The 23,095-nt window shown below is 44.3% G+C and overlaps 1 protein-coding gene across 11 annotated transcripts in view; it reads left to right on the top strand.

Moving 5' to 3' along the window:
• The window catches only part of c2cd5 (C2 calcium dependent domain containing 5), a 63,237-nt gene extending 41,455 nt beyond the window's left edge, over window positions 1-21,782 (top strand). For 2 of the 11 annotated variants that reach the window (XM_045697071.1, XM_045697078.1), the window contains 19 exons: window positions 7,502-7,555; window positions 9,020-9,134; window positions 9,299-9,472; window positions 9,675-9,866; window positions 11,376-11,562; window positions 11,685-11,849; window positions 11,945-11,989; window positions 14,739-14,879; window positions 15,766-15,829; window positions 15,916-15,977; window positions 16,067-16,165; window positions 16,292-16,381; window positions 16,522-16,594; window positions 16,748-16,840; window positions 17,439-17,474; window positions 17,756-17,887; window positions 19,985-20,181; window positions 20,386-20,532; window positions 20,755-21,782. In XM_045697071.1, the coding sequence (XP_045553027.1) occupies window positions 7,502-7,555; window positions 9,020-9,134; window positions 9,299-9,472; window positions 9,675-9,866; window positions 11,376-11,562; window positions 11,685-11,849; window positions 11,945-11,989; window positions 14,739-14,879; window positions 15,766-15,829; window positions 15,916-15,977; window positions 16,067-16,165; window positions 16,292-16,381; window positions 16,522-16,594; window positions 16,748-16,840; window positions 17,439-17,474; window positions 17,756-17,887; window positions 19,985-20,181; window positions 20,386-20,532; window positions 20,755-20,880 (2,192 nt within the window). In that variant the 3' untranslated portion in view covers window positions 20,881-21,782. The remainder of the gene's footprint in view (window positions 1-7,501; window positions 7,556-9,019; window positions 9,135-9,298; window positions 9,473-9,674; window positions 9,867-11,375; window positions 11,563-11,684; window positions 11,850-11,944; window positions 11,990-14,738; window positions 14,880-15,765; window positions 15,830-15,915; window positions 15,978-16,066; window positions 16,166-16,291; window positions 16,382-16,521; window positions 16,595-16,747; window positions 16,841-17,438; window positions 17,475-17,755; window positions 17,888-19,984; window positions 20,182-20,385; window positions 20,533-20,754) is intronic. The other 9 variants (XM_014148467.2, XM_014148474.2, XM_045697072.1 and 6 more) reach the window with 8 other exon arrangements.
• The last annotated feature ends 1,313 nt before the right edge of the window (window positions 21,783-23,095 follow it).

The raw sequence follows: 23,095 nt of genomic DNA, 5'->3' as shown, positions 1-23,095 counted from the left end.
AACCATTAAGAGGAGTTACTATCAGTATGACGTAAGGAGGACAAATGTATAAGAAGTCTGTGCCAAGATTGTAAAGGCAGTTGTTTCATGAATCAGCTCGGCTTGTATGTTATGTAATAAAAGTCTATTTGAACGCACATGCTCTGGTATTTGAGAATTATTATTGACTGAATAATTCCACGACAATCTCCGATTGTCCTCATTTTGATTATGCTGTAGCACTGTGACCAGGATCTCTGTTCATTTAAGTAAGCAGATTAGAGCTTTCAGGAGGAATGGAAAATCTACTGGAGAAAACAACCTCCTCCCTTGCCCATGGGCTAGGTCCATCTTCTGTGTGCGGCTCTGCGGCCCATCCCGTGCCCCCTGCCCTGGTGCCTTGAACCTCGTATGCCCACCGCTATTTCAGTGGATTCAGCTGGAAAACGGCAAGGCAATTCCATTATGCGCCACTCGGGAGCATGACCAATATATATGGTCCTGCTAATAACAGGGTTAATAATATGTCTGTGAGAATATCCAAGGGGCTTTTATATAATTCTAAATTATTATTATTAATCGCTTTATTTAAAAAATAATAATAAACATTTTGGAGATTACTTTGTTTTCAAATAATGTAAAATGAGCGATAAAGGCCATTCTTGAACATGGGGTGAGGCATTGTTACTAATTTGTAAATAAAGCCAGTTTGTTATTTAGAATTATTTATGTCTGTTTTTAGAGGGAGAGAAACCAAAAGCCTTCCGTCGCGTTATGGGTCTCCCGGTCACGGCTGGCATCTGTAGCAACACAGCTTGCACTGCGATGCAGTGTCTTAGACCGCTGCGCCACTCAGGTGCTGTACAATGAGACCGGTCGGGAGTAGGCTACAGTAAGAGCAAAATAATCCTAACATTTCCACACCCTAATTGTAGTCTGTTTCTCTTAGAATAAAAACTTTAGTGTAACAACAGTTTTAGTAAGTAATACTGAAGTCGTGCACAATTATCAGTTTCTATTTTGACTTATACCGCCCATTCATTGTCAGTTAGACACACAGTAGCGCCTTGGGACCCAAAAGCATAATCCATGCTCTCTCCCCCTTGCGCTGGTCTGGAGCAATGAAGTAGTGAAGCAGGGTACCGTACTAAACCACAAATTACCTCTGTCCCGCAGCATAATTGCAGAACTTTGAGTTGAGCAACCACTGTACTTCTTCTACACTGTGTTTTCTCTGCCTCATTCTGTCATCCTGTTCTAAAGCCTTACTAGAGATGGACCCACTAGTTAATAAAACCTCAGCGAGCATGCGCTGATGAAGCGTTTTTTTACACGTCAAGTATATTCACTTTTCAAGTGATTCTATGTGCGTTTCACAAATCCACATGTATCTGTTGTAACAGGCTAAAAACAACGCTGATTGCAGGACAATGTGACGTTTGCCAGGTAGTTTTGGAGTTAGTATATGGGCCTTTTCGGGCCTTGTTTGTCTGATTACAGTGGGAGTGGTAGATGGTCATCATTGGAAAAAGAGGTGAAGTACAGTGGAAGAGAAGTTATCTGTCCTGTCAGACTCCTCTGATTTGGTAGCTGACTACACCCAGTAAAAGAGTGTCATCTGAGCTGTCTCTCTGGTGTGGTGTAGTGTTAGATGTTACATGGTTAGGAGAAAAGTTAGTTACTGCTGGCTGACAAGCTAAACCACCCTCTCTCCTGGGATGTAGAGCTGACAGGTGTATAAAATGGAGCACACAGCCATGCAATCTCCATAGACAGTAGAATCGCCTTACTGAAGAGTTCAGTGACTTTCAACGTCATACGATGCCACCTTTCCATCAAGTCAGTTCATAATTTCTGCCGTGCTAGAGCTTCCCCGGTCAACTGTAAGTGCTGTTATTGTGAAGTGGAAACGTCTAGGAGCAACAATGGCTCAGTTGTAAAGTGGTAGGCCACACAAGCTCACAGAACTCGTCTGTCCTCGGTTGCAACTAGGGTTGCAAAGGGTCGGAAACTTTCCGAGATATTTCCGGAAATTTTCTATGGGAAGTTAAGCCTGGGAATTTTGGGAATGTTGCTTACATTCATAAAAAAAAGTTAGCTTATAACAGTGAACCTTTTTTTGTGGGATACACAAGGCAATTCTAGGTCTTGTGGCATATTTTGGTTAAACTATCCCCAATTTAATGGAATTGCAACCCTCTGCATGCACAGTGCATTCTTCCATCACATGTGCAGTGCACTCTTCCATCACATGTACAGCTGATTCTCAAGATCTTGCACACTAATGAGATGCCTTTGAGCCCACACTAGTACACTGTCTGAGCCAAGGACTACATGCTTTCTGGTAAGTTTTGATTACAATACTAGGTGGGGTGAATATATTTTATGACATACATTTTTTTTTTTGTTAACTAGTAGCCTACAGCAAAGTGTGTTTAAATAATTTCTAACTTGTTAACAATTTCTGCTAGTTAGTTGTTGCTACCATGTGTGTTTTAGCTTGCTTGAGCCTGCTAACTCAGTGTTAAGTCACCTGTTTCCATACATGTTTCATTTTAAAACATTTATCTTACAAAATCTAACTGCTTAACTATTTATCTGTACATGGAATTGTATTTTAATAGTTTTCTTCATTTTTTCCCCCCTAATCTTTACAGGAAAATGCCACGGGCACTATCTAATGTGTGGAGACATTTCACTGGAGCTAATTTAGAAGGAAAAGCTGTGTACATTTGCAAACACCGTGCCAAATCATATGTGAAGAATGCAACAAAGATGCAGAATCATCTGGCCAAGTGCATAAAGTTCCCTCAGCGCTCACAACAAGCAACCTCTGACAAAAGACCCTCTACTTCTATTCGAGGTGAAATTGATGAATCAGACACCTTATCGATAGCAACAGCTCATGGTTCTCCTGGAATCAGAAGGTTTTTTGGCTCAATGGAGGAACATAGTCAGAGAAATGCTGATGTCTTGCTCGAGCTATGTATGCAACTGGTTCACCTCTGATGCTCACAGACAATGTGTATTGGAAGAGATTTCTAAATGTTCTTCGCCCAGCATACACCCCTCCAACCAGACATGCTCTATCTACTAATTGTCTGGATGCAGAGTTCAACAGACTTCAAGTGAAGGTCAAGCAAATCATAGAGATAGCAGACTGTATTGCAATCATCTCTGATGGGTGGTCGAATGTTCGTGGGCAAGGAATAATTAACTACATCTCCACCCATCAACCAGTATTCTACAAGAGCACAGACACACCGGTCTCTACATTGCAGATGAGCTGAAGGCAGTCATTAATGACCTTGGACCACAGAAGGTATTTGCACTAGTGACAGACAATGCTGCGAACATGAAGGCTGCTTGGTCTAAAGTGGAGGAGTCCTACCCTCACATCACAACCATTGGCTGTGCTGCTCATGCATTGAATCTGCTCCTCAGGCACATCATGGCACTGAAAACAATGGATACACTCTACAAGCGAGCCAAGGAAATGGTCAGGTATGTGAAGGGTCATCAAGTTATACCAGTAATATACCTCACCAAGCAAAGTGAGAAGAATAAGAGCACCACATTGAAGCTGCCCAGCAACACCCGTTGGGGTGGTGTTGTCATCATGTTTGACAGTCTCTTGGAGAGGAAGTCTCTCCAAGAAATGGCCGTATCACAGTCTGCCGATATGGACAGCCCCATGAAGAGGATCCTCCTGGATGATGTATTTTGGGAGAGAGTGGTAAGTAGCCTGATACTCCTGAAACCTATAGCAGTAGCCATTGGACGGATTGAGGGAGACAATGCCATCCTGTCTGATACTCAGACTCTGCTTGCAGATGTAAGAGAAGAAATCTGTACTGCCCTGCCCACTTCACTGGAAACTGCAGTTCTGAAATACATCAAAAAGCATAAAGACTTCTGCCTGAAGCCCATACATGCCACAACTTACATGTTGGACCCCAACTATGCTGGCAAGAGCATCCTGTCTGGTGCAGAGATCAACAAGGCCTATGGTGTCATCACTACTGTGTCTTGCCACCTTGGCCTGGATGAGGGCAAGGTCCTTGGCAGTCTGGCGAATTGCACTTCCAAGCAAGGGCTTTGGGATGGAGATGCAATATGGCAGTCGTACCAACATATCTCATCAGCCACCTGGTGGAAGGGACTTTGTGGATCAGGCTCTTTCCCCTGTTGCCTCCATCATCCTCCAAATCCCACCAACATGAGCCGCCCCAGAGCGCAACTGGTAAAAAAATCTGTCGTTCTGCCCCTTAACAAGGCACTGTTCCTAGGCCGTCATTGAAAATAAGAATTTGTTCTTAAATGACTTGCCTAGTTAAAGGTAAAATATATATTATTTTAAATAAAATCATCCCATGTGAAGAGTCAACTAATTTAATTGAAGTTCAATTCGTAACTAAATACTTTTTATTTCTATTGGAAGGATTTAATCATTTGCAATTGTCTACTTATGATAAGGTAAAAGGTTTATGTCTCCATATGATATGGTAAATATATCCAATGCAAAAAAACATTAAATGGTATTAATATTCATTCCCATATATTCCCGTTAATTCCCACGGAAAGTTTTGACCTCTGAATATTACCTAAAATGTGCAACCCTAGTTGCAACACTCACTAGCGAGTTCCAAACTGCCTCAGGAAGCAACGTCGGCACATGAACTGTTCGTCAGGAGCTTCATGAAATGGGTTTCCATGGCCGCACACAAGCCTAAGATCACCATGCGCAATGCCAAGCTTCAGCTGGAGTGGCGTAAAACTCGCCGCCATTGGACTCTGAAGCAGTGGAAACGCCTTCTCTGGAGTGATGAATCATGCTTCACCATCTGACGGACAATTCTGGGTTTGGCGGATGCCAGGAGAACGCTACCTGCCCCTATGCATAGTGCCAACTGTAATGTTTGGTGGAGGAGGAATAAAGGTCTGGGGCTGTTTTTCATGGTTCTGGCTAGGCCCCATAGTTCCAGTGAAGGGAAGTCTTAATGCTACAGCATACACTTACATTCTAGACGATTCTGTTCTTCGAGCTTTGTGGCCACAGTTTGGGCATACATAGTAGTATCATCTGCGTATGTGACCGACCGCCTCGATTCGGTCTTATGTTGTAAAATTTGAAAATGTGTTTTTCACATTGGGTTAAAGTAGAGACTCAGCTAGAAAATGGTATATCATACACTGCAGTTGAAGAACAATGGGAAAGTAATTCTGCTTTGAAAGTTGATAAACTTGTAAACCCATTTTTGAGAAAATGTCCTTGAACTTTCTTTGTCTACACCCATTCAGCATTGTTCACACCCTCTTAAGCCTTAGGCCCTCCCATCTCTTTAAGGATTTACATGAGGCCATTTGCTAAACATAGTGATTAGTTTAGTAAACAACCAAAGATTTTAAGACTAAAAGCGGTGAAAGTAGTAACTAACAATAAGGAAAAACTCCAGGTAAAAATACAGTGTCTAGTCCTTTGCCTATATCCTCATCTGACTTTGGTGCAGGTCATGTTTTTCTTCAAATTAGTCTCTGGTAAACACACACTATATCAAATAAAAAGTTGATTTGTCACATGCACAGGATACAGAAGGTGTAAACAGTACATTGAAATGGTTACTTGCATAGTAGCAATATCAAAAATAAAGTGTCCAGATAAAAATATTTTATAATTATTTAATGACAATTACCTGACAGTCTTGTCTAAATTGATGGGTCATGTGAAGGAAATGATATAACCAACCCCAGCCACATCTAGCTAAGTGGATGGGTCACTACTGTCTAGATGTGTACACATGTTCATGAAATACAATAGATGGCTGTAATCACCCCCAGATACACCTGGCTAACTTGATGGGTCATGTAATCATCTGGCTAAGTGTTTTTTTGTTTAGACATGTACTGTAGCTAGCTAGCTAACAATGAACCGGCATAATCCCAACTCATACGACCACCATCCAATACAAACATTGTCATAGCTGTAGTATGAATCTGCAGGTAGCTAAAGCTAATCCGCAGGTAGGGTTTCTGAGAATGCAAATAAATGGATTACATCCGTAAGGTTCGCTAGCTAGCTAACCATGAACAGGCGTCAGAGCTCAGTCCTATCGAGGATAACAATGAAATAGCAGTATCAACAGTATCAAAAGCTTTTGACAGGTCCACAAACAAAGCAGCACATTTCATTTTAGTGTCAAAAGCATGGACACTAATAACTAACGATCATTAATAACTAAAGTGGTTGCTGTAATAGTGCTGTGCCCATGCCTAAACTCTGATTTACATTCAAAATACATTTCTCAGATAAAAAAGATCAAAGTTGTAAATTTACCAAGGATTCAAGAATCGCAGCTAGACAAGGACGCCTTGAAATGGGGTGATAATTATTAAGATCACTACAATCCCTGCCCTTATGGAGTGGCAGCACGAGCTGATTTCCATACTTTTGGAATATTTCCTGATACCAGTGTTAAATAGAAATTGTGTTTATTAAGCCAACAATGATGGGTGCTGCACACTTAAGCAGACCGGGATCCGGTTAGTCGGACTCTGTGGATTTCTTCTCTATTGCTAGCAAAGCTTCCAGGACATCTTTTTCAGTAAATAGCCTAAAAGAAAAGCTTTGACTATAATTTCTCTGATCATTCATCAAGTTTCCCCTATCAGCATCCAGCCCAATATAATTATGAATAGGCTTAGAAGTTCTTTCCAAAAGAGAGCCCGCTGAAATAAAATGACAGCATTTTTTAAAGTAAATTCATTTTTTGCGGCATAGTGGAGGAAGTAGAACCCTTCAGGGATTTGACAGTTTTCCACAATTTAGCCGTGTTCCCATTACAATCCGAAAGGGCTGTTACATAATAATCATGTTTAGCCTTTCTGATTTGTCTTACACAAAGATTCCTCAGTTTAATAAATTGCCAGTCCAGGCCTAAAGCCTGTGTTCCAGGCATCATTTCTTTTATGAATGACTTCTGATAATTCCGGAGTGTACCAGGCATTCGCTCTACCCTTTTAAGGGAACATTATTAAGGGACATCAGTAAGGGATCATAGCCTTCACCTGGATCTACCTGGTCAGTCTATGTCATGAAAAGAGCATGTGTTCTTAATGTTTTGTATACTCAGTGTGTGTGTGTAGAAATGTTTTATTACTCAAACTACCGGCGGGCCGGATTGGTCCCCCTCCGTATGTTTGATACCCCTGCCTTAGACTGTAGAGATATCTGCTAGTGAATGCCTCTTCTCTTCTCTCTTCAGCCTATACCTCTCTCCCTGCTTGTTTAATTCCACAGCATCTCTGATCATTCTTCTCACCATATCTGCTTTTCTCTCTACCTTGTTCTCGCTTCTCTCTCTTTGTTGATTTCTTTCTCTCTCTTTCTCTCTCTCTGCTAGACTCTGGTATTGACTCAGTGGTCTGTGTCTTTGCAATTACTGTGGTGCTGTTGTGTTGTAGTTTGTATCTTCTCTTTTTCCTCTCTCTTTCTGTACTAATGGTGTGTGTTGTTCTGGCCCAGTGTTGGGTAACACACGCTCTTACAAACTGCTAGACTGGAATAGTGTCGCTGCAGGTACCTCCCTCCTTCTACTGGTCTCACACACTGGAGACATGGTAGCTCACTGAAACACACCCACCCAGGCACACAAATATGGGTGTCTGCAAGCATCTAGTTAAAGCTCTAAACTAAAGCTCTGTTTCTTTCACTGAGCTGCCATCCTCCTCTCTCCTAGTCTGTGTATGTGTGTGTACTGAGCATGCGCTAAGCCCCCCCCTTCCCCCTTGGCTAGCCCACCATCCCAAGCTGCTACACCAGTGTGTGACACATTGCATCCCTAACGTTCTCCCTGTGCTTCAGTAATGTTCCTCTAAGAAGCCTGTCCAGGTTAAAACTGAGACAGACTGGGCATGTGCATCATCCCTGGATCCACTGGGCCGTATTCATGCTGGGAGGGGGGAAGAGACAAGAGGATGGAGGGGGGTACAGGAATGGAGGGAGTGCGAGACAGAGGGTAGTGTAGTTGGAGACAGGGCTGTGTTGTTTCAAGCTCTGTGATGAATGAATATGGCCCTCCTCTGCCCATGCGTGTGGATGTGAGCGTACCTGTGAGACATGCTGCTTCTTTTAGAGAGGACCCTGCTCTGCTCTGGGTCTGTTATGCCTGAGCCATTTATCCATCCATCTCACGTCATTCCTTCCTCCCTGTGTCTCCGTTTTCCTCTTTCTCTCTCCCTTCTTCCCTCTCTATCGTCTCTATCTCTCTTTGAGCATGTGGCCTGTCCCAGGAGGTACAGAGTGGACCCATGGTTATTAAGGACCATGGTTCAGCCTCCACCAGGTGTCCCTCATTTGAGTATGATGAAGGCTCTGAGGAGGGCCTCTTCTCCTCCTTGCCTGGCCTTATGTGAGGCCAGGGTCTTGTTCAGGAGCCTCAAAAACTGTAGATAATGTTTTGAAACAGGAAGGCACTTGTCCAATAAGAATACTCCTATTAGTTTTTTGTTTTTTTTAGCTTTGGTGTGAACTACTGAACACAATACATTATGGGAATGAAGTTAAGGAGATGTAGGGGGTTGGGACGCCACCCTACATTCCTGTCTTCCTGTGATTGGCTGGCCTGGAGATGATGCTATGAGATGAGAACAGGCCAGACACTAACTAAACACCTTCATTATGTTCATCATCGTCATCGACATCATGTTGACTGTGTTATGAACTGACAGTTGGTTTAGTGGTATCTGCTTGCTATGATGCACCATTTTAACACAATCAGCAAAAAACAAGTGTCAGTTGATTCTCTGTTGCTTCTTATTTTCTGGTAATCGCTAGTTTCGATACTTCTAGTTTCTAATAGTCACCACTCTGATGGTCAGTAAGTTTCTAGAAGTTCTAATAGGTTTTAGTTTCTGATAGTCAGCTAATTTCTGACTGTCGCTAGTTTCTGGTAGACAGTCAGTCAGGTAGCCAGCCAGTGTGTGTGTCTGTGTCGCTATGTATGTGTGTCTGTGTATGACGTTATGTGTGTTTGTGTTGCAGACGAACCGGAGACGAGGGACGCGTGGTGGGAGGAGATTCGTCAGGAGATCAAGTCTCATGCAAAAGCCCTGGGTTGCCACGCTGTGGTGGGATACAGCGAGAGCACCAGCATCTGGTACACTGCGTGCGCACGCACACACACAATACAAAGACCAAAACTGTATTTCAACGTCTGTTAGTGCATTATAGGCAAAGAAAGTTATCTAAAGTTATGTGGATCTAAAGTTATCCACCATCTCTCTCTCTCTCCACCCTCTCCCCTCCCTCCTGTTCCCACAGTGAGGAGGTGTGTATCCTGTCTGCATCTGGCACGGCGGCCATGTTGAATCCCAGATTCATGCGTGAGGGCTGTCTGGACACCGGCGGCAGCGACCACAGGTTATCACGGCAACCACACCCCGGCATGGTGGGGTCGGAGAGGGGCGAGGGGGAAGTTGGCTCAACCTGGCTGGGGTAGGAACACACACACTCACTGCTGGATGGGTGTTAGTGTAGGTGTGAGAAGATTTGAGTGGCCGGGAGGTTTTGGACTAACCTAGTCATTGATTGTTTCTAAATGGAGAGTGGCGTTCTGAATAAAGGAATTGGATTAATTGAATAAAAAAAAATTGTGTTCTAGCAGTCTTTCTGAGCTGCGTGTGTGTGTGTATTCCAGGTATGAGGATGCGTCACCCCCTAGCTGCGGGTTTGCTCACATCCCGTATGATGAGTTCAACATGCCGTTCCCAGCTCAGCTTACATACTGCTACCACTGTAGGAGACAGAAGGTCCCTGATGTGCTCTTTACTACCATAGACCTACCTGCTGAGGCTGAGGTTACTGGGAAGGGCTGCCTCATACAGGCTAGGTAACATACACACACTACCACCATATTTCCTGTCTGTGTGGGTAATAAACTCAGCAAAAAAAGAAACGTCCTCTCACTTTCAACTGCGTTTATTTTCAGCAAACTTAACATGTGTAAATATTTGTATGAACATAACAAGATTCAACAACTGAGACATAAACTGAACAAGTTTCACAGACATGTGACTAACAAAAATGGAATAATGTGTCCCTGAACAAAGGGGGGGTCAAAATGTAAAAGTAACAGTCAGTATCTGGTGTGGCCACCAGTTGCATTAAGTACTGCAGTGCATCTCCTCCTCGTGGACTGCACCAGATTTGCCAGTTCTTGCTGTGAGATGTTACCCCACTTCCACCAAGGCACCTGCAAGTTCCCGGACATTTCTGGGGGGAATGGCCCTAGCCCTCACCCTCTGATCCAACAGGTCCCAGACTTGCTCAATGGGATTGAGATCCAGGCTCTTCACTGGCCATGGCAGAACACTGACATTCCTGTCTTGCAGGAAGGGTACCACATGAGGGAGGAGGATATCTTCCCTGTAATGCACAGCGTTGAGATTGCCTGCAATGACAACAAGCTTAGTCCGATGATGCTGTGGCACACTGTCCCAGACCATGACGGACCCTATACCTCCAAATCGATCCCGCTCCAGAGTACAGGCCTCGGTGTAACACTCATTCCTTCGGCAATAAACGCGAATCTGACCATCACCCCTGGTGAGACAAAACCGCGACTCGTCAGTGAAGAGCACTTTTTGACAGTACTGTCTGGTCCAGCAACGGTGGGTTTGTGCCCATAGGTGATGTTGTTGCCGGTGATATCTGGTGAGGACCTGCCTTAGAACAGGCCTACAAGCCCTCAGTCCAGCCTCTCTCAGCCTATTGCGGACAGTCTGAGCACTGATGGAGGGATTGTGCGTTCCTGGTGTAACTTGGTCAGTTGTTGTTGCCATCCTGTACCTGTCCCGCAGGTGTGATGTTCGGATGTACCGATCCTGTGCAGGTATTGTTACACGTGGTCTGCCACTGCGAGGATGATCAGCTGTCCCTGTAGCGCTGTCTTAGGCGTCTCACAGTACGGACATTGCAATTTATTGCCCTGGCCACATCTGCAGTCCTCATGCCTCCTTGCAGCATGCCTAAGGCACATTCATGCAGATGAGAAGGGACCATGGGGATCTTTTCTTTTTGTGTTTTTCAGAGTCAGTAGAAAGGCCTCTTTAGTGTCCTGAATTTTCATAACTGTGACCTGAATTGCCTACCGTCTGTAAGCTGTTAGTGTCTTAACGACCGTTCTAGAGGTGCATGTTCATTAATTGTTTGGAAAGCATGGGAAACCGTGTTTAAACCCTTTACAATGAAGATCTGTGAAGTTATTTGGATTTTTCCGAATTATCTTTGAAAGACAGGGTCCTGAAAAGGGGACGTTTCTTTTTTTCCAGAGTTTATTATGTTGTTTCGTATGAGGAAGGTGGCCCAGGGAGGTGTGTAAAATTGTGTTATATTGCAGGTTGTGTCGTACGAAGAAGAAGGCCCAAGGGGAGGTGAATGCTACTTCCATCTCTAACCTCCTCCCCTTCATGGAGTATGAGCTCCACACACAGCTGATGAACAAACTCAAACTGCGCTCCATGAATGCTCTGTTTGGACTCCGCATTCAGATCAGTGTGGGAGAAAACATGCTCCTGGGACTAGCTGTAAGTCTGTGTGTGTGTGTGTGGTGTGCGTGCGTGCCTACCTCTCCTCCAGTCTTCTACAAGGTGTGTATCTGACGTGTGTGTGTTGTGTGTATCCCTCTCTTTGACGTGTGTGTGTCCAGTCTGCAACGGGGGTGTACCTGTCAGCACTGCCAGCTCCAGGTGGTATCCAGATAGCTGGTAAGACCCCCAGTGACCTGAGCTACGACCAGCACATCTCCACCATGCAGAAACGCATCGATGACACCATCGCCAAGAACAAGGAGCTCTACAACATACACCCCCCGGTGAGAAACACGCACACACAGCCATATGTGTGTAGTTGTAATTCTGTGTAAATATGAAAGTGATAGTTATATCCTGTCTTTCTCTGGTTGTTAAGAAGTTATTTACGTTGGACCCTGAGGCATTCACCGGCCTGAATACGGTACTGAGCATGCCCAATTAGTGATGCATGCCACACTACCCTGTCTATTAATCAACTCTGTATGAGTACAACACCCTCTAGAATCACAGCTCTGTATGAGAACTACAGACTTTCAAGAATTAAACCTCTATACAGTGAGGGGAAAAAAGTATTTGATCCCCTGCTGATTTTGTACGTTTGCCCACTGACAAAGAAATGATCAGTCTATACTTTTAATGGTAGGTTTATTTGAACAGTGAGAGACAGAACAACAACAAAAAAATCCAGAAAAACGCATGTCAAAAATGTTATAAATTGATTTGCATTTTAATGAGGGAAATAAGTATTTGACCCCTCTGCAAAACATGACTTAGTACTTGGTGGCAAAACCCTTGTTGGCAATCACAGAGGTCAGATGTTTCTTGTAGTTGGCCACCAGGTTTGCACACATCTCAGGAGGGATTTTGTCCCACTCCTCTTTGCAGATCTTCTCCAAGTCATTAAGGTTTCGAGGCTGACGTTTGGCAACTCGAACCTTCAGCTCCCTCCACAGATTTTCTATGGGATTAAGGTCTGGAGACTGGCTAGGCCACTCCAGGACCTTAATGTGCTTCTTCTTGAGCCACTCCTTTGTTGCCTTGGCCGTGTGTTTTGGGTCATTGTCATGCTGGAATACCCATCCACGACCCATTTTCAATGCCCTGGCTGAGGGAAGGAGGTTCTCACCCAAGATTTGACGGTACATGGCCCCGTCCATCGTCCCTTTGATGCGGTGAAGTTGTCCTGTCCCCTTAGCAGAAAAACACAGCCAAACGTAATGTTTCCACCTCCATGTTTGACTGTGGGGATGGTGTTCTTGGGGTCATAGGCAGCATTCCTCCTCCTCCAAACACGGTGAGTTGAGTTGATGCCAAAGAGCTCCATTTTGGTCTCATCTGACCACAACACTTTCACCCAGTTGTCCTCTGAATCATTCAGATGTTCATTGGCAAACTTCAGACGGGCATGTATATGTGCTTTCTTGAGCAGGGGGACCTTGTGGGCGCTGCAGGATTTCAGTCCTTCACGGCGTAGTGTGTTACCAATTGTTTTCTTTTTGACTATGGTCCCAGCTGCCTTGAGATCATTGACAAGATCCTCCCGTGTAGTTCTGGGCTGATTCCTCACCGTTCTCATGATCATTGCAACTCCACGAGGGGAGATCTTGCATGGAGCCACAGGCCGAGGGAGATTGACAGTTCTTTTGTGTTTCTTCCATTTGCGAATAATTGCACCACCTGTTGTCACCTTCTCACCAAGCTGCTTGGCGATGGTCTTGTAGCCCATTCCAGCCTTGTGTAGGTCTACAATCTTGTCCCTGACATCCTTGGAGAGCTCTTTGGTCTTGGCCATGGTGGAGAGTTTGGAATCTGATTGATTGCTTGCTTCTGTGGACAGGTGTCTTTTTTACAGGTAACAAGCTCCTAATCTCAGCTCATTACCTGTATAAAAGACAGCTGGGAGCCAGAAATCTTTCTGATTGAGAGGGGGTCAAATACTTATTTCCCTCATTAAAATGCAAATCAATTTATAACATTTTTGACATGCGTTTTTCTGGATTTTTCTGTTGTTCTGTCTCTCACTGTTCAAATAAACCTACCATTAAAAGTATAGACTGATCATTTCTTTGTCAGTGGGCAAACGTACAAAATCAGCAGGGGATCAAATAATTTTCCCCTCACTGTATGAGTACAATACTCTGGAATCACAGCTCTGTATGAGAACTACAGCCTTTCAAGAATTAAACCTATATGAGTACAATACTCTAGAATCACAATATGAGTAGTCCTACAATTACAGCTGTATGAGTACAGTCCAGAATCACAGAGCTACGGAAATGCATACACTCTAGAATCACAACTCTAAGTACAGTCTAGAATCAGAGTTATATGATAGTACACTCAAGAACACAGCTAGTATGCTCATGCATATTCAAGGGGCTATAGTTTTTCTTAACACAAAATACATTAGTGCAACAGATATGGCAGAAAATAGTTTTCATCAGATGACAACAGCAGTGGAATGCTATTTGGCTAGCATCCTCACATGTATATTAGCTTACAATTCAAAAGCAAGGTATTTTCTTTTAGCAAAAACGATGCATGGCCATCATATTTGTAATGTTTATCACAGAATGAATGTAGCCAGCTACATTTCCTAATGTTTTGTTTGCATTTTGACTTATTACTGGAGAAAAACTACACCGGAGGAAAGTACTTGGGAAAAGTAACCTACACCAGTCAGAGCTCTGTCTGGTGATCCAATGACTAGAGCAAAGATATTTCATCCGAGTGGAGAAGTGAAACTAAAGCATGAAATTTGTCCTTTTCCATTGATGATTTGGAGTGAACCCTGACTGAAGCAGAATTTACAATAAGAAGCATTTTAGATCTGCATTTACAAAACGCAGCAAGATATTTTATCAAAACTTTTCTGAGTGAAGAAAGCTAAATGCTGTGTTAACCCAACCCCTGAAGAGTCTTCTCACTTTTCCTCCCTCCACCTAATTGTTGTGTGTGCTATTAACTAATATAAAAACTTACTCTGGTAATAGCGCCTTCTTGGGTGTGGGTGAATTGGATGTGATATGGAAGTAGCTACTTATTGTGTGGTTTGGACTGATGGTGTTGCTATGGGACTGTGACTAACTCAGTGGCTCACATCCCGGACAGGGTTGGTCGGAGCCACACACACACCTATTGTTGTGTTGTTTTTATTGCTGTTGTTGTAGGAGTGTATAGAGGAGGTGGTGGGGTCTCCTATCCCTGACAGACAGCGGTCCAGCAGACTGTTCAGGTCTACCTCTGAGAGTTCAGATGAGCTGTCCGAACTAGACCTGTCCCACGGCAAGAAGGATGCCTTTGTACTGGAGGTATGGCTGGCTGGGTGTCCTCTACTGTAGGGTGTGTGTATTGTAGGGTGTGTGTACTGTAGGGTGGGTACTGTAGGGTGGGTGTGTGTTAACTGTAGGGTGGGTGTACTGTAGGGTGGGTGTACTGTAGGGTGTGTACTGTAGGGTGGGTGGGTGTGTACTGTAGGGGGGGTACTGTAGGGTGGGTGTGTGTGTACTGTAGGGTGTGTGTACTGTAGGGTGGGTGTGTGTGTACTGTAGGGTGTGTACGTGTACTGTAGGGCGGGTGTGTACGTGTACTGTAGGGGGTGTGTGTGTACTGTAGGGTGGGTACTGTAGGGTGGGTGGGTGGGTGTGTGTATTGTAGGGTGGGTGTGTACTGTAGGGCGGGTGTGTACTGTAGGGCGTGTGTGTGTGTGTGTGTGTGTGTGTGTGTGTGTGTGTGTGTGTGTGTGTGTGTGTGTGTGTGTGTGTGTGTGTGTGTGTGTACGTGTACTGTAGGGGGTGTGTGTGTACGTGTACTGTAGGGGGTGTGTGTGTACTGTAGGGTGGGTACTGTAGGGTGGGTGTGTGTGTGAACTGTTGGGTGGGTACTGTAGGGTGGGTGGGTACTGTAGAGTGGGTGGGTGGGTGGGTGTGTACTGTAGGGTGGGTGGGTGTGTGTGTACTGTAGGGTGTGTGTGTACTGTAGGGTGGGTACTGTAGGGTGTGTGTGTGTGTGTGTACTGTAGGGTGGGTGTGTGTGTACTGTAGGGTGGGTACTGTAGGGTGTGTGTGTGTGTGTGTGTGTGTACTGTAGGGGGGGGTGTGTGTGTACTGTAGGGGGGTTGTTATGTTGGATGTGTAAATTGTAGTGTGTGGGCATAGTATAGGATGTGGTGTGTTAATGCATTTCTTCTGTCTTCAGATTGATGACACTGATGCAGTAGAGGACATCCAATCCCTACTTACTGATGCCCCCATACCTGCAGGTATACACACTGTTCTATTAGAAATTATATTTTCTATTAAACTCTGCTCTTTCACCATGTTCGTCCATCCGTCTGTCTGTCTCCAGGGTTCTACAGCTGTAACACGGAGGTCATGCCTGGGATTCACAACTGGACTTCAGGACTACAGGTCAGACTCACACACTACAACGACGACGACTACTACTACTTATTTTGCGATTTATAATATCTTACTCATTCTCTTCCGTTCCTCCCAAGATGTTTACATCTGTCCGGGTCTACAGACTCAGTAATGCCAATCTGACCAACCAGGGCCTCAACAAGATCTTCACTGACCTCTGTGAGAATTTGCTCAAAGTAAGACCATACACACAAGAGGGAAGCACGGGTTAAGCGTTGGTGTTCCTCTTACTTAATCTACTTAATATATAACTTCCATATTAAATTGAACTGTCTGCTTTGCATTTGTCTGTGTGTGTGTAGAGTCTATACTTTAAGCTGCGTTCCATGATCCCCTGCTGTCTTTGCCATCTCAACTTCACTGTAGCCGTACCAGAAGAAGAACTCATACAGGTGAGAGGACATGCATACCTGAGCACACCTCTCCTATCTTGTCAGTATTTGGTCAGTATTTTTATCTTACATTTATGTCATTAAATGATAGCAACAAGGTAAAAAGAGTTTCATTTTCTCACATCCCCTCTCCCCTCCAGGTGGCGGTGACAGCCGTAGCCATGAGTTTTGACAAGGAGACTCAGCAGGCAGCAGACAAGGCTCTCACCAGGGGTCAGTATTCTGAAAGCCTATATGTCAAGGCTTAGAGATAAAGTTCTGGAGTTATGGCGAGCTGGAGAGATAAGACCCTCTACTGGAGTTGGTATACTCGGGTGGGTTGAGGGGGGAAAGAGATTGAACTCTGTGTGTTTGTTTGTTTTCCAGGGAGTGGTGAGAATGAGGAGCAGCTCCAGTTTTCTATGGAGCTGTGTGGAGAGTCAACCATCTCCAACAACCAGCCTACAGCCAAACCTTCTGGTACACCACCACACCTTACCCCTTATAATCTTAACCACTAACAACCGCCTAACCTTTAACCTCCAATAACCATCCCTTAGCAGACAAAACATCAGAAATCCCCTAAATGCCTGTAATCTCTCACCCTTGAAGCTCCCTTAACCATAGTGTTCTTTTTCAGTGTGTTCTGTGGTGGTTGTGTTAAATGTGAATTTACCACCTGAGACTGTATCACCAGGTAAATGCTGTAACAGTATACCCAGGTAAATCTTCTCTCAGGTATTTTAGACCTGCAGCCCTGTCTGTATGTCTAGAAGAGAAACAATCCTGCTCATCATTGGTCTGGAGAGAGAGGAGGGGTTAAACTAAAATGGCTGCCCTCCACCACCTCCACATCAACCAAGACTAGGAGATGGGATTTAGGACTAGGGAACAAGATGTGGGTATAGGACCAGGTAGTATGACTAGGGAATAGAACGTAGGAAAGGAAGCGTCTGTCTGTAAGGTATTGAGATACTGTGTGTTGTATCATGCTGAGGACTGAAGAGTGGATCATGTTGTGTGTGTGTGTGTGTGTGTGTGTGTGTGTGTGTGTGTGTGTGTGTGTGTGTGGGGACAGGTGTTCCTGAGAGTGCCATGGTCCACTCGTCTCGAGGTAAGCTCCCCCCCACACCCCACCCCATCCCACCCCCTCCCTGCTGCCATGGCTACCACGGTCCTGTTTTAAGTTCTCATCCTTACATTTTTTATTTTGTCCCGTGTTCTTTTCTTTATGTGTGTCTGTATTATGTTATGTCATGTGTGTATGCGGTTTTCGGTGTGTGTGTGTGTGCACTTGCGCATGTATGCGGTGTGGATGTTGTGTTCTCTCTGTGTGTGTACGTGGGGTCTGTGTGTGCGTGCATGTATGTGGTGTGTGTGTGTATTTTTCTCCAGCTCCCTCGGTTGATTACGGTTCCTTTGCAGACAGATGCAGCACCTGGCTAGAGCTGCTTAGGCTGAAAGCTCACACCATAAGACGAGGATCAGTTAAGACAAGTAGGAGGACACAGTTGCTAGCACATTCTGGTACACACACATACACAAATATACACATCTCTCCCCGCATGCCGCTGGGGGGTGGAGAGTCTCAGATCATGCACCAGCTGATTAGCTAGAGTGTGAAAGTTGAAGCCCCGCCCCTCAGAGGGATAGCCAACTAACAGCCAGTGTATAACCTCTGACTCTGTCACAATAGTGACTGACATGGAGGAAGTAAACATCAGAGTATCTTAAAACATGCTTAAAACGCACTTAAAATGTCTCACTAAAGCTGGTGACTGGGGGAAATGCAGTTTGATATTTCTGCACTACGTAAATAAACTGTTTCATAAACTGTGATAATAACTGAGCATAATTAACTGGGTTAAAATTTCACAACACATCTCAAATCACACTGTATCCCCTTTATAATGCACTACTTTGGATCAGAGCCATATGGCAGATCCCTGTGTAATGCACTAACTGGGGAGTGATTTGAGATGCAGACTTAATGTTGTTCAAATTGTCTGTGAAGGTTCCTGGTCTGATTGAAGCATCATTCACTATGTTACAAGATGGAACATCTTTCACACTCTGGCTTGTTTCAATCATTCTGCTTAGCAGACTGCCTTCTGTTTCTGTTCTGTATCGATCATACACACACACACGCTAATTCAAACAAACTCACATAGGGACTCTCTCACACCCACACACAGGTACAGTGCCTTCAGAAAGTATTCATACCCCTTGGCTTATTTCAAATTTTGTTACAGCCTGAATTCAAAATGTATTAAATTATTTTTCCCCCACTCATTCATCTACACACAATACCCCATAATGACATGGTGAAAACATGTTTTCAGAAATTTTAGCAAAGGTATTGAAAATAAAATACAGAAATATCTAATTTACATAAGTATTCACACCCCTGAGTCAATACTTTGTAGAAGCACCTTTGGTGGCGATTACAGCTTTGATTCGTCTTGGGTATGTCTGGATCAGCTTTGCACATCTGAATTTGGGAATTTTATCCCATTCTTCCTTACAGATTTTCTCAAGCGCTCATAAGTTAGATGGAGAGTGGCGGTGAACAGCAATCTTCAAGTCTCCACAGATTTTCAATGTGATTCAAGTCTGGGCTTTGGCTGAGCCACTCAACGACTTTCACATTCTTGTTCTGAAGCCATTGTAGCATTGCTTTGGCTGTATGCTTGTGGTCACTGTCCTGTTAGACTGGGGCGAAGATTTACATTCCAAGGTCGTTTTCACTCTGAAGCAGGTTCTCAAGGATTTGCCTGTATTTGGCTCCATTCGTTGTTCCTGCTTTTCCATTTCTCAACTATGGAGACCACTGTGCTCTTGGAAACTTTCAACACTCTAGAAATTGTTTTATACCCTTCCCCAGATAGATTTGTGATGAGGCATATATCTCGGAGATCTACGGACAGTTCCTTGGACTTCATGGTATAGTTTCTGCTCTGACGTGCGCTGTCAACTGTGGGACCTTATATAGTGTTTGTTTCTAAATCATGTCTAAACAATTGAATTGGCCACAGGTGGACTCCAATCAAGTTGTAGTGAAATCTCAAGGATGATCAAAGGAAATTGGATGCACTTAAGCTCAATTTGGAGTGTCATAGCAAAGGGATGTGAATACTTATGCAAATTAGATTTCTGTATATATTTTTCAATACATTTGCAAATTATGGGGTATTGTGTGTAGATGGGTGATTTTTTTGTTGTATTTAATAAGTTTTGAATCTGGCTATAACAACAAAATGTGGAATAAGTTAAGTGGTATGAATATTTTCTGAGGGCACTGTAAATACAGACACACGCACACACGTGGCTCAGGCCTGGCCAGTGTTATGGCTGTTTGTCTGTCACTGCCTGGCAGCTTACGCTTTCATCATTGTGATTATACTGTCACTATGCTGCCCTACTGCGCACAGATGCTCACATACACACACCGCTTATAGTTCATATTCAAATTCCACACACTCTACATCCATTTTCTTCCAGCTCATAGCCCATCATGTCTGCTATTCTTTGTAGTGCCATCTAAAGCCGGAGTCTGTTATTGCCATCCATTCCTATGTTTTTTTCTCTCACTCCTTTTCTCTCCCCCCACCACCCCTCCTCCAGTCTCATCTTCAGAGCGCTGCAGTCCTCTCCCAGAGGGGCGGTCCCGGTCGCTACGCTCCACCAGGTCGTTGCCATGCGGTGCCCCTGTTACTGTGGTGAAGATGACTCCTCTGTCCTTCCTTCCCGGGACGCGCATTGTGAAATACTTGGGAATCATCAACATGTTCTTCATTAGGGAGACCACGTCACTACGAGAGGTACCCGCATACACATGTTTGTGTGATAGATTCCTGAACATGTCATCAGAGATGAATAGGGCATTTTTACATTTTTCTGTGGTGTGCGTAGTCGGTTCCTCTGCTCGCTCATAGCAGTGATATTGCAATGGTTAGCATATTTCATGTGTGTGTGTGTGTGTGTGTGTGTGTGTGTGTGTGTGTGTGTGTGTGTGTGTGTGTTAGGAGGGGGGTGTAAGTGGCTTCCTCCATTCCTTCATAGCGGAGGTGTTTGCCATGGTCCGTGCCCATGTAGCAGCTCTGGGGGGCAACGCCTTAGTGTCATACAGCATGAAGGAGTGTGTCTTCATGGAAAACCCCAACAAGAACCAGGTACAAAAACACACACACTGTTAATTTGCTCTGTTCAAGAACTGGAAGCCTATAGCATTACACGATTTTCTCAAAGAACCAACAGGTTAAAGAACCTCATGTCTGTCCTCTCTCTCTCTTCTCGGTTCCCCTCTCGGTTGTTTTTTTTCTTGGTTTCTCTGGTTCTGGTTTTGTTCTCGCTTCTCTCTCTCTCTCTCTCTCTCTCTCTCTCTCTCTCTCCAGGCTCAGTGTCTGATTAATGTTAGTGGTGATGCTGTTATCTTCATCAGAGAATCAGAGCAAGAGGCCATACCCCCTCTGTTGACCAGCAGACAGACCAGCAGCACTGGGGCTGACGGGACCACATGACACACACTTGAGTCTAGCCATCCAAATAATCGTGATTTGTGTCTGCCTTAAACAGATGGAACATCTTAAGGTTAGGTAGGACCCCACAAATTACACACGCAAACAAACACGCAGTTGACAAGTTGGAGAAATTGTCTCTCATTGTCCATTGAGATACTCTACAGAAGCCATTTAGAGGCAGTCTGTCACTTCTCTCTCTGTTTTGCTATAATAGACATTCCAAAACATGGTGAAGCTTTATGCAGCTAATAGACCTATCACTCTCCATCCAGTCTCAGCAGTCACTAGCCGGCCTGCTAGAGCGGACAAGGTATTCATTAATAGACCGCTCCGTACAGGGTAGTCACTACTGTAGATGGCCATGGTAGAGAGAACTAAATTGTAGAAATAAATGTTTTAATTGTCTGTCATACGATATTTGGGCTAACACACATGCCCTGTGGACAGCCTCCTGCCATCCTCCTGGCTGTCATGACTGCAGCCTTCCAGGTCTCCATACTACTGAACTGTCCTGTCTTTAACGATCATGTAAATGCTGGAAAACAAACTAATTGCGATGACACATTTTTGTTCATTGTTTAGATGCCACTTTTGTTTGTGTAAATGTGCGCTACAATCAGATTTGAGTATTTTTATAATGTAAAATTATATTCGTCAAGTCTAATGAAATTCTGGAAGTTTGATTTATATGGTGTAAGAGAAGTAAGGGTACAGTGATCTGTTCTACTGTTAATGAATATAACCTGTCTCTCTTTCGCTGTAGGACTTGAATGTACATACATACATGTGTTGCTTAGTGTCTGCATGTATTTGTTATTGCCATGACTGTCTGTCTGCTCGTTGCCTGAGATGATCAGTCCTGCACAATAAACTAAACTAGTCCTGTTGACTAGTCACCTTTATTCCTAGTTATACGTACATATCTGCCTCAATTGCCTCTGCACATCGACTCGGTGCTGGTACCCCATGTATATAGACACGTTAACGCTACTCATTGTGTATTTATTATTACGTGTTACTACTTTTCTATTATTTCTGTTTTCCTTCCCTCTGCATTGTTGGGAAGGGCCCGTAACTATTTTACTGTTCGTCTACACCTGTTGTTTACGAGGCATGTGATGAATAAAATGTCATTTGATACAGTGAAAAACAGCTTGCCAGTGCCTGTTCCTGCCTCAATGTCAAAGCGGATAACATTGCTTTGAAATCATGATTCATTTGTAAACGAGAAAAGACAAGTTATCCTAGCTCTGATCCATGGTGTTTGAGGCCGCACGTATAACGTCAAGCTCAGGACCAGAGCTACATGATTTAGGGCTAAGACAGTACAGTATGAAGATGGGCAGAAACTGCTTCTCCAATATAAATCCCTGATCAAGTTGTAGGCGACGTCATGGGGATGTTGGCTAGCTAAGCTCATGCCTATGCGCAGTTCGACAGTTAACTCGCGTCGAACTGCGCATGTGCAGGTTGTCAAATCAGACACGCCTTTGATGTATAGTTTGTGACTAAAATGAAAACGTATCAGTGTGTCACTTTCACGGGGTTGGACTGATAACATGTTCAACTACTGAAGACATTGGCTCCAATCTAGGTTGTGCCTTTAGATTTCGAGAAAATTTACAAATAAGGAAGAATTGTTTCACTTATCTCGTTGACTTCTTGAACACCAGACCCCGGCCTGGTTTTCTTCGCAAGTGTTCCCGGGAGTCTCGTGATGTTGCGCCTCTGGGTTTAGAAACTCTGTGTTTAGGGTGTCTATCCTGCGTATATGCGGCAGTCTTTTCCTTTCCCCCTGAACATTTTTCATCCACCTGTAGCGACGTGTCTCCACCACTGATATAATAATGCCGCGTTTACATGCAAGTCGGAACTAGGAAACTCGCAAATGTCTGTATGCATGTGAACACCGCATTCGAATGGTCTCAATCTCAGTGCTTGTCTTCCGGTCCCGCTACAGTAGCCTACTGACGGTCCCTGTTGCAGGAGCAGAGAGAGAGGAGACACCCAGTAAAGGGCTCCACACAGCGCAGACATGGGCTGTATCACTCTGCCGCGCCGCCTGTTCCTCTGGCGCATGGCTCTCATCTACATGTTCGCCATTGCCTCCCTCTACCTGCACATACCAGATGAGCTATCTAGCTAGCTGTCCCATTTTAGTTAGGATAGCTTTCTAGCATACAGTCATTGCTTTCTAACCAGTTAGCTATGATTG

This window comes from Salmo salar, chromosome ssa16 (assembly GCF_905237065.1).
Source record: "Salmo salar chromosome ssa16, Ssal_v3.1, whole genome shotgun sequence".
Taxonomy (NCBI): Eukaryota; Metazoa; Chordata; class Actinopteri; order Salmoniformes; family Salmonidae; genus Salmo; species Salmo salar.
Note: the sequence above shows the minus strand (reverse complement) of the source record. Positions and strands in the feature narration are given on the sequence as shown.